The sequence below is a fragment of the Cynoglossus semilaevis genome, chromosome 15, assembly GCF_000523025.1.
Source record: "Cynoglossus semilaevis isolate Cse_v1.0 chromosome 15, Cse_v1.0, whole genome shotgun sequence".
Lineage (NCBI taxonomy): Eukaryota > Metazoa > Chordata > Actinopteri > Pleuronectiformes > Cynoglossidae > Cynoglossus > Cynoglossus semilaevis.
This window is the reverse complement of record NC_024321.1, coordinates 18,196,870-18,208,318: the sequence shown is the minus strand read 5'-3', so window position 1 is coordinate 18,208,318 and position 11,449 is coordinate 18,196,870. Positions and strand designations below refer to the sequence as shown.

Genomic DNA, 11,449 nt, shown 5'->3' with positions numbered 1-11,449 from the left:
CCCCCCGTTCTCTCTGGCCCAGCTACTGTAGTAATATCTGTGTGACGACGAGCCTCGGCTCAGAAACACAGAACACACTCCTGCTCTGCTCCAGACGACAGCCTACAGCAAACAGAACAGGGACCGGAGTGTGTGTGTGTGAGAGAGAGAGAGAGAGAGAGAAAAGAACCCCTCCTGATAAGATATGAGCATGTGTGTGTCTGATGAAGCGTGAAGTGTGTCCAAGTGTGTGTGTTTGTGTGTGTGAACATGCACAGGGATGATAGGAATTACGTAAGACTGTCCTAGTTGTGTTTTTTCCGATTCCCTTATTTTCCTCCTTCTGTCCTCCCAGACTCTACCTCCCCCCTCCCTTCTTTTCTAGGTCTCTCTCTCTCTCTCTCTCTCTCCTCCCTCCTCACTTTCTTTAATCTCTGTCCTGTTCCTGTCTTATATTTGCCTTCACATGTTTATGCTCCGTGCGTATTAGCATTTAAAAGTGCACGCATGTGAGAGGATGTGTGAGTTCATTAAGAATAAAGCTCACAGGGAGAGGGTGAGGGAGGGGGGAGGGGACGGGTGAGGGAGGGGGTGAGGGAGACTTAATCCAGTTGGCAGTGAACCACGTCTGGCCCAGTGTTTCAGTGCTTTTAAATTTGATGCCAGTCACGTGAGTTAACGTCCCAATAATCTGGACCCTGGTTCTATAACCTGGACCCTGGTCCAATAATCTGGACCCTGGTTCTATAACCTGGACCCTGGTCCAATAATCTGGACCCTGGTTCTATAACCTGGACCCTGGTCCAATAATCTGGACCCTGGTTCTATAATCCGGACCCTGGTTCTATAATCTGGGCCCTGGTTCTATAATATGGGCCCTGGTTCTATAATCTGGGCCCTGGTTTGGACTGGACTAATCACAGCTGACTGTGGGCAGAGCTGCAGGAGAACCAGGCTCCAGATTATAGAACCAGGGTCCGGATTATAGAACCAGGGTCCAGATTATTGGACCAGGGTCCAGATTAGTGGACCAGGGTCCAGATTAGTGGACCAGGGTCCAGATTATAGACCCGGGGTCCTATATTCTGGGCCCCGGTTCTATAATCTGGACCCTGGTTCTCTCCAGGGACTGGACTGATCCACAGGAGCTCAGCGTCCATGCTGATGACTGTCCTTTTGTCTCCCAGCCTTGGTTTGAATCCAGGTGCAGACTATTAGTCCACTGACCCACAAGCTGGGCCACAGCTTGATCAGTTACTGAAGCTCCCAGCTGGAGAACCACACACACACAAACACACAAACAGTCCCTACAAACTCCAGTGTGGAGTTTAGAATAGAACTAGGGTCAGATTGGATTAAGATTGAGGGATTAGAGGTTAGATTATCCGTTATTATTTTCATCAAATGTCACAAAACCTGTTTTTGTGTGTGTGTACAGTAACTGAGAAAAATAAACGAGAGAGAGAGAGTGTGAGTGAGAAATCTCCTCCGGTTTCTTCACCGTCGTCTGGTAATTGCTCATTAGGATTGAGATTAAAAGACGATTACATGTGGAGTTCATCTCTGTCACGCTTGTACGAATCCAGAAAAGAGTGTGTGTTTGTGACGACTCCGTCACTCGGTTCTGTTTGTGAAAGCTAACGAGTGTGTGTTCGTGTGTGTCAGACGGCCGCGATTGGACGACGCTGATGTTGTTGACGATAAAGTCACTCGTTTGTACGAAGTTTCCATGACTGTCTGACGATCAGAGACACGTGGTTGATTTGACACTAGGAGTGTGTGTTGGTAAAAATCTGTAATTTTCCTTGACCCTGGGATCAATAAAGTAAATCTATCTATCTATCTGGTAATACGATTTTTAATTGCGATACAGGGACGACAATACAATATATTGCGATTATGTCGTGATACCATAGAGACGATGTTTTATCCTGTTTGACTCATCTTGGTAAAACCGATTGTAGAGGTTCGTGTTGCAGATGCAGTATTTCTACCTGATAAAGGTAAAAAAGACACCGTGGAAAATAAATTCCCTCTTAAAGAGGACTGATATTGATTTGTTAAAAAATAAATTTCCTCTTAAAGAGGACTGATATTGATTTGTTCATGTTATGGCAGAAAAGTCTTTTTTTTTACAAATGTCAGCACCAAATAAGATGTGATTTTTGTAACTCAGCCGTTAGGAAATGCCGTTCGGTGCCTGGGGCTCGTTTAGCATCGCGGCCGCGTCGCTGTGTCTGAGACGCGGTGTCTTATGGGCATGCCCACGGACAGGCTGATGGGAAATGTTGTGTGTTTGTGTGGAGGCAGTGATGAAGCGAGTGATTTGGAACATTCTGATGAAATGATTACATTCTCACCCTCTACTGCCACCCTGAGGCTCACAACCAATAACTTTCTGTTTTGTTTTTTTTTTCTCCGCTCACTTTCCTCTCAGTGTAAGACCTTAGCAGGGATCTGTGACCACATCATCTCTCTGTCATCCGACTCTCTGGTCTCACAGTCCGCCCACCTGGAGGTGGTCCACCTCACCAGCATCATGCCCAACGAAGGCCTGGTAAGGATGCAGTGAACACCGGCAAAAGTCATGAAGGATTTACTTTAAATCTGGTCGTTGGTTGTTTCAAATGTTCGAGGTTTTTTTTAATGAGCTGTGAAACCTTTATTTATCTTTTTATTTGATCAAGTTTTTTAAAGCCTCAAAATTAAGGATCTCCAACATCTGACATGCTGATATTGTCCAAACACCTCATTTCTGCTGTTTGTTTTTAGGGAAAAACTGATAACGTTTTTTAACAATGTTACATAATTATGCTAATGATGCTGATGCTGATGCTTCAGCTGGAGGCCTGGGTTTGAATCCCGCCCTTGGATGTTAATGAAGTTTGTTTTTGTCGGTAGCGGTTAGCACGCTTGCCTCGGAGGAAGAGAGCATAGAGTCCTGGGTTTGATTCCCAGAAGAACCACATGCTTGGCGCCAGGGATCAATAAAGTTCAAATTATTATTATTATTATGTCGGTGGATCATATCGATCAGCCGACATTATCAGACATCCCTCCTCAAAATTAACCAATTTTTAGACATAATCTGGTGGGCCACACCAAGTGATAAGCGGGCTGTATTTGGCCCGCAGGCCTTGGGTTTGACATCCAGTGTGTATACAGTATGATCTGTTTGAAACCAGAGTCTCTGTCCTCTCTCAGGGCATGTACATCAAGTCGACATACGATGGTCTCCACGTCATCACTGGAACCACGGAAAACGTGAGCTTCTCTTCACACACACAGCAGCTACAGCGCCACCATCTTCCACAGTAACAATTACTCCCTCTAACGCCCTCTCTCTCTCTCTTTCCGCCGGTGCAGTCTCCAGCAGACCAGTGTAAGAAGATCCACGCGGGGGACGAGGTGATCCAAGTCAACCACCAGACAGTCGTGAGTTAAATACACACAGGTGCAGGACACGTCTGCCACCAGCAGGGGCGACACCGTGCTCCCTGTCCTGTTTCGTATTGTTATCCTTTTACATGAGGGAAAAGTAGAACAGACTCTGAGTGCATCACCAGTCTCAGGAAGAATGGACACAAATACATTGTTCTTTTTTTTTTGAGCTTCTGAAGAGTTCTAATCTCTTAATTCCAAAAACCGTCTCCGAAAGTATTTTTATCTCCAAGTATCACCACAGGATTCTTCTGATCTGATCCTAGACATGTTTACAAAAGAAGAAGATGAAGTTTGATTTCTGATCGTTAGCTTATCTCTCTCTCTCTCTCTCTCTCTCTCTCTCTCTCTGTCAATCTCTCTCTCTCACTCTCTCCCCTACCCCTGGCGACATGCACAGTGCACCCTGCTGGTCGTGATCAAGCCTGTTCCTGTTTTACTCCCTGACCTCGACCTTTACCCACTCTGATCCCTCACTGTCAGAGTGGAGAAGAGCACAGGGAGATAGGTGTGTGTGTGAGGTGTGTGTGTGAGGTGTGTGTGTGATAGATGTCAGTGTGAGCCTTGAGAATGAACCAGGAAGACGTGAAGACAGTGATGGATTTAAATGGATTCAAAATATAAAAAGGAGTGATGTAGTGTGTGGATTTAGATTTTAATTTCTTTTTTTAAGTTTTATTTAAAGTCGTTGTATGGAGTCTACATCCTAAACGGGACCTGCATTTTTTTTTTTTTTTTTTTTTAGCTCCACGTCTCTGACGAGGAACAAAGTGTGGATTTTTTTTCCTCCAGGAGTAAACTGATTGTTTGAAGTGTCAGCGTAATTACGTGATGATAATGTAATCTGGAGAAGTAATCAAGACCCCAGGAATCCAAATAAATAAATAAATAAATAAACCACAGCAGCAGGGTTTAAAAAAAAAAAAAAAAAAGAAAAAATATTTTCCTCTGCCTGTTTCCTCCTGGGTCGGTGTTCCGTGTTTGGATCTTTTTGTCTGCTGTAAGTTTTGTGATCGGTCACAAAAAACGCTGGAAGTTCTGGTCAATTCAGGGAAACAGACTAGATATTTAGTATGTACTTCCTTAATTATTCAATATTATGGGATGTTCCATTTACTGATGACTGGTCCAGAGTGTTGCTCCCTTCATCCAGTGGTCCAGGATTGGCCCCCCGCCCCCACTCTCCTCCATATTTTACAACTCTACCGTATTCAGTATTCCATTTTTAAATATTTAATTTTCACATTGTTGGTAGTTTGGAGCTTATTCAATTTTTTTTATTATTATGAGAAAGTTTCTGAGCCTGATCTCTGACATTGGTTTTGATATTTAAAGAATCACTTTTCAAAAGTGTCACCACCCTTCATGGAAACCCTCATCTGTGTTGATTATTTTCTAATATAAAATTCTATAAAAATATCAACACATTTCTGTTGGCTGCGTGTGTGTGTGTGTGTGGTTCAGGTGGGCTGGCAGTGTTGGCTCCGTGTGTGTGTGGTTCAGGTGGGCTGGCAGCTGAAGAACCTGGTGAACGCTCTGAGGGAGGACCCGTGTGGAGTCATCCTGACGCTGAAGAAACGGCCCCAGAACACCCTGAGCTCCACCCCGGCTCTGCTCAGGAACGTTCGCTGGAAACCACTGGGTCTGCAGGTAAAACCTCAGCTCATCACCGACGTCATCACAGTCATGACTGGAGGAACCAATCGAAATCATTCAACGGTTCTGATCCGCACGAACACATTTGGCAGGGACAGATGGAGGGGTGAAGCAAAGGCCAATCAGATTCTGGTCCTGGTCGTGTCGGACCTCGACGGCTGCTATTTTTATCTTTGCATCAGTCGATTCATTTACATGTTTTATGCATCTCTTTGATCTTTGCTCTCAGCTGCTCCTCGGCTGCGATCTCGTTCTGACCTCCTTTCTCTTCACCTTTCTCTCTCTTTTTACCACCTGCTCCCACACTGCGTTCTATTTTAGCTTGCGATTGTCAGAGATCGTAGCGTTTACTTATGTCTCACTACACGAAATTAGGACTAGAAAAAATCTAGAAAAAAACATCTTTAATAGGAACTGAAGGATTCATCCAATCACAGTCTAGCTGAGCCTCAACAGTGTTTAATACACTCAAACACAATATATATAATATATAATAAATATCCATTTTAAAATATACGAAAAGAAAACATATTTAACATTTAATGATGAACTGCAGATTCTGAAACTCGTCAATTTATCACATATTATTTTAAAATTATAGGAATCACTAATCACTTATATATATAAGCGACTGCACTATGTACTATAAACACCCAGAAGTAGTAGAGTAGTGTTTATCAACTGGCGGCTGGCGGACCGAAACCTGGCCCGTCAAACGGTCCAATCCGGCCTGAGACTGGATTTCAAAATAAACATCAAACAATAATGTTGGACAAAAAAATATATATATTTTTTTCATTTATTTGAGAGTCTGTCCAAAACAATAATGTTAAACAAAAAAATTATATAGTATAATCTCTCTTCCTGTGTCCAAATCAGAAAAATCCTGGACCTAGAGTTTAACACGACATCAACTGTATTGTTGTTTTGATCATACTGTATATACTGAGTATAATCTCTCTTCCTGTGTCCAAATATCTGTCTTGACGACCCGTTACACTGAGCCTGTTTTGTTGTGGTGGCTCCGTATTGGCTGCTAACACACAAACTCACCATGAGCCGCCCGTGATTAGAGCGCTTAAATATCTGTGGGTGAACAGACGAAAGGCAGCTTTAGATTTGTTCTTTCTCCAGAAGACTAAAGCTCTTAATTATTCATAAGCAGCTATGGGCAGCGCTGCCGCTCTGAAATAAAGTACTGCTACTCAGCAAATGCTGAGGATCATTTACTGAATCAGAACGTACTGCTGAACAGTTGCCGTGTGTTATTTTGTTACTTATTTGGAATGTTTTTCTTGTAAACATTCCGGACAGATCTGGACAAATCATCCTGAAACAGAACCTCATCTCAGAGATTGAAGGAAAAAAATATTTATTTTAACAACTAACATGTAGCTGCCTTTCTTTGGACTGTAGATGGTGCTATTTTAGCTTGACCGAAACCAAAACATTCTGACACAAAAATGTGACATTAAGTCAAACAAACACAAAGATTCTGGCACGTTCTTAGCCTCGCTTTTTGTTGCCCGCCAGTAGGTGGCACTAATCTCAAAACTAAGAGGATCCCCTGCTGGTGTGATCAGGCCTGTTGTAAGTCAGTCCTACAGTTCGGCTCGTTAGCTTGAAAATGAAACTAAGTTTCGTTTCGTTGGTTTATTATACAAACAGTCGTTGCACACATTTCCAAAACAAACAGCGACGCACGCCACATCCACTCATGTCCAAACGCAATTTGGAGAAATATCTGCACTGCTGTGAAATTGAGCCCAACGTGGCGACTGATCAGGAGGATTTGAAGAAGTATTTCCCAAAGGAAACAAATTATCTCTGCAAATTATCGTGTATTTACGGCGTTAATTTTTTTTCCCCCCATTTTTGGAATTGTTCAGTCCAAAAAATGAAGCCCTGACTGATGACAGTAGTTCTGAAGATATTTTGACAAACACTCTGAGTGGTGACGATTTGAAAATCAGTGTCTGGTCAGGTTAGAACGTCATCATCGTCTCGTCTTATTTATAATATTTTTTATCTTTTTTTGGGTTGATGTTTGATACATGGCAGCAAAACTTTAAGACAAAGTTTCATAGGACAGTAGTGAGATCTGCTATGACGGACAGTGTGGTGTAGAGAAATATGAAGATGGTTGACCAAGCAGATCAGAGGGGCAGTTAAAAATATATATATTTTATATACATTTTTTATGTTTTATTGTTTTAATTTAAACGTATTAATCTTCCAGCTAACACCGATTTCTTGGTTGATTTTTGTTGTTGTTGTTGTTGTTTTTTTAAACAGCCTGGATTTTGTCCAGCTGTAGAAGCCCCCCCCCCCTCACCATTTTTCTTGACAGACAGCAGTGGGCTGTAAATGACTAAATTACTGTTTTCACTCACAGCTCCAGTCACCACACACTCCACTGCTGCCCCGACTCCACGTGCACTTCCCTGACTGCGTCCTGCTTCCTTACGGTTTCTCTCACACTTGGTTTGTTTTTTTTACATCCTTTGTATGATGTATAATGAAGGCTCCCTGCTCTGAAAGACCATCATTAAAGGAGGTCTGGTCGGAGTGGGGGGGCAAACGGGGGGAGTGATGATAGAATGGAGGCCTGAGGATGCAGGCAGGGAACTTTGGGATCTGAGTTCCACTAACACACTGTTGATAAAATGATGAAACACTGGACTTCCTTAATGAGAACGCTGCCTCTCCGTCGTTGGAGCTTCGTGACTGTTTATGAATTCCGTCCACACTCGCCCCTCTCCCCCCTCTCCCCCCTCTCTTGAAAATTAATTAATTGGCCTCTTCAGATGTACGGCAAAACAATCCATTTCTGGGAATCCTCAGTATCAAGAGGGGGAGTGAGGGGGGAGTGAGGGGGGGTTGTGACGTTTAACTATACATACGGTCCCAGCTGTTCCCTCTGACAATGAATGCAGTTAATTTTTTTTTTTTTTTTTTTTGTGACGTTATGAGAGAAAGCTGAGAGCGACCCACACGGAGGCTTCTTTCTCCTGCAGGGTGGAGGTAGGGAGGTAAGAGGGGAGGATGGAGGATGAGAGAGAAAGGGTTGTCATGAGAACAGACACGGAGAGAGAGAGAGAGAGAGAGCCTGGTGTGACTGAAGAGGCTGGAGACAAAATGACCGAACTGTAACGCTTCTGCACAGCAGAGGAAGGGAAAGATGGAGATGGTCGGAACGGAGGACCTTTGTATCTCTGTAACAGAGGTCTGTGAGTGAGAGAGAGAGAGAGAGCACAGAGGACGGGTTCCTCCTCCTGGTGTTGGACCGTTCACCACGTTCTTCTCACTGAATTAGGGCTGAGTATTTCAGCCCAAAGAAGAATCGTTGTAAGAAAATATCAATACACTGAAATATCGCAATATTTCCATCTCCTCCTTCATCAATTATTGATTTTTTTCTCACCAATTCCCAGTCCAATATTCCTGGTGTTGGTTCATGTTCTTGTTCTTTTCTTTCTTCTCTAGTGATTCCAAATGTAGATCCCTCTGTTCCAGTGTTAGGAACTGATGTTCAGATGGAACAGAGTCTCAGACTAGGATCACACTGGGACTACAGCTACACTAGGGGAAAAAAAATCAATATATTGTATCGTGATATACATCGTATCGCCGATTCTTCACTGACCCACGTTGAATTCAAACGTCATAATTCCCACTGCTCGTTAATATTAACCATAACAAATGTCTTTTTTTTTTTGGTCTTCTCGTCCTAGCCGATGCCCACCAGTCCCACCAACACCTCCCCCACACCTGGTGGAACTTTAGGCATTTCCAAAATGGACGCCCCCAGCATGCAGGACGTGTACATTCTGTCCCCGGTCTCTGGACTCTACAGCACCAGGTCAGAGACTCGTGTCTCGTGTCTCGTGTTTTTCGACTGTTTATTGTTGTGATTCAGCTGTGATGGTGATGGTGATGATCACGGCCCCTGACGACGGCTCTGCTCTCGACAGGGAGGAGATGGGCCTGATGTCATGTGACGACATCAACCGCTACGGCTCCCAGTCCGGCTCCAAAGGCTCCGAGGCGGTCAGTTACTACCTGGACCAGGACAGCGGTCAGTATTTCTCCCTGCTGGAGGGTGACGGACCGCCAGGTCCCGACTACGACAGGGGCCGAAACACAGGGGTGCGCCGGAGGGATAAGACGCCCACCCATGGTATGGATCTGTGCACGGTCAAGTGGTGTGAATGCTGGCGCCGCCGCACGACTCCATCGGTTTGAATTTCCTTTGAGGAACTGCTGTCATTGTGTTTTCATCTTTTTTTCACACCACTCCTCCGTAGACGTCCGTCTCTCGTACGGCTCCGCTTCTTTTTGTGTTTCTGTGTCTTACTCACGTGCACACGTTCACACCCAGAATCACTAATCACAAGCCAAAAGGTTCAGTCCAAGAGCACGTGTGTGTGTCCAGCTCCCTCCATCCACCCGTGTCTCACACGCTGTCCCAAACATCGTCTTCTACCTGAAAAGATTTTTAAAATTTGCTCCTACAGCAGTGAACATCGGCTCGGTTTTTAAAGGCCCGACAAACCCACCAAGCTGGATTCCAAAAATAAACATCAGATAATAACGTACAACCATTAGTAAAATCAATGTAAATGGAACAGATTTTATTTTGAAATTCTTGAACCTCCTTCTTTGTCTGGTCTCAGGATCAGGATCAAAACCCACAGCAAACAAACGTACGCATGCAGTTCCTCAGGAGGATTTCAAACTTATTCCCTCACCTCCACTCACTCTGTCTCACCCCCAGCTGTCTCCCCCGCTGTCTCTCAGTCACTGCCTTCACCAGACACGCCCACTTACAGCCCACTCTCTGATTGCTGATTGGTCCTTCTAGGTGACCACAGACCCGTTTCCATGCCCCCTGAATATAACTGGATGGCCGAGGTCAAGGACCCCAGCATGGGCAAGAGAGGGAGTCGAGGTACACACACTCACACACACACACACTCACACACTCACACACACTGTCAGCATAAAGAGGTGTCGTGCTTTACTCCATCGTCAGCTCAACACATTCCAGCTCATTCCCTGGTTGTCCGTGGTGCTGTGGCTGTGTGAGGATACATGTGGTTCAGTCATGTATCCTGTGTTCTGGGACGGAACCGGGTCGTTTGTGTAGAACCTTCTCAGAGTTCAAGTCTATGACCAAAAACCAAGACACAGCAGTCTGTGCTGGACCACAGCCTTTCTACTTTCTACTGTCGCTCAAAGCACTTCATATCCTGTATACCCAGTGGTTATCAACTAGGGGGTCGTGGGCCAAATATGGTCCGCTGAACCACCAAAATAAACATCACTTAAAATCCTTGACGTTTCCAGTCCAGACAAACTCTGTCCCTCCAGCAACATACACGTAAAGCCTTATTTTTGAAATGTCCCTTTTTAAAGTCCAATGTAAAAATAATAAATAAAAAAAAATCCTTGTCTTCCTCCTACTCTTTTTCTGTACTTTGCAACAACAGGAGCAGCAGAGCACTCCCACAGGATCGTACACCTCCCCCCGCCCCGTATTTCTGTTCACTTTTATGCAGAATCAGCAAACGCAGCGAGGCTTGTGTTAAACTATGTATGTGATGCAATAGGTGAGAAAAAAATAGAAGAATAAAAACAGAAGGAAACATTTGTACTACTGTAATTTGTTTATATATATATGTATGCTTACAAGGAAATATCCAGGAATTACTGTAGTACAAAAGCTAAATTTAGCGACATCTTGAGGTAGGTATTAAAAAATAATAATAAACACATTTAAACTGACCTCAGAGAAAAAAAAAACATCTACATTATCACGGCACACTTTTTTTTTTTTACACGGTACACTTATTTTTTTTTCAACTTCATCATCAGGGCCACAAGGTGAATCTTTCATATTTGGGTTTTCTTTTTCTTTTTTTGCTGTGATCTGTTTCAGTGGTAGAACTCCTTCAAGACGTTCCATGATTTCCTCCTCCTCCTCCTCCTCCTGTGGATTCCTCTCTCTGTTGTCAGCTCTTTTTATCCTGCCCATCTGTCTCCACAGATTCAGACAACTCCCTGCTGCGTTACCTTAGCGATGACAAGATCCTGGTGATCGAGGAGGAGCCCGAGGGACTGGGCAGAGAGAGTCGGCGGGATTCCACCAGACGCTCTCGGCGCAAGAGTCGCAATCCCAGCAGCCCCAGCTTTCCCATCAGCCCCTCCCTGCTGTCGTCCACCCTGCGCCTGGACCAGCCGCCTGAGCCTCTGCCTGTATGTACACACCTGCTGCTGGACTGTCAGTGTCCCTGTGGCGTACTGGGTTTGTGAGCTAATGATCACATGATCCAGTCAGTCAGTCAGCCAGCCAGTCAGTCAGTCAGGCAGC

General features: G+C 44.4%; 1 protein-coding gene across 1 annotated transcript in view; it reads left to right on the top strand.

Annotated features, from left to right (window-relative positions):
* The window catches only part of LOC103391332 (connector enhancer of kinase suppressor of ras 2), a 39,250-nt gene that overhangs the window by 18,118 nt on the left and 9,683 nt on the right, over positions 1 to 11,449 (top strand). Inside the window, exons 6-13 of the mRNA XM_008327556.3 lie at positions 2,417 to 2,536; positions 3,184 to 3,243; positions 3,346 to 3,414; positions 4,924 to 5,070; positions 8,811 to 8,938; positions 9,051 to 9,256; positions 9,941 to 10,027; positions 11,126 to 11,334. Of these exons, the coding sequence (XP_008325778.1) occupies positions 2,417 to 2,536; positions 3,184 to 3,243; positions 3,346 to 3,414; positions 4,924 to 5,070; positions 8,811 to 8,938; positions 9,051 to 9,256; positions 9,941 to 10,027; positions 11,126 to 11,334 (1,026 nt within the window). The remainder of the gene's footprint in view (positions 1 to 2,416; positions 2,537 to 3,183; positions 3,244 to 3,345; positions 3,415 to 4,923; positions 5,071 to 8,810; positions 8,939 to 9,050; positions 9,257 to 9,940; positions 10,028 to 11,125; positions 11,335 to 11,449) is intronic.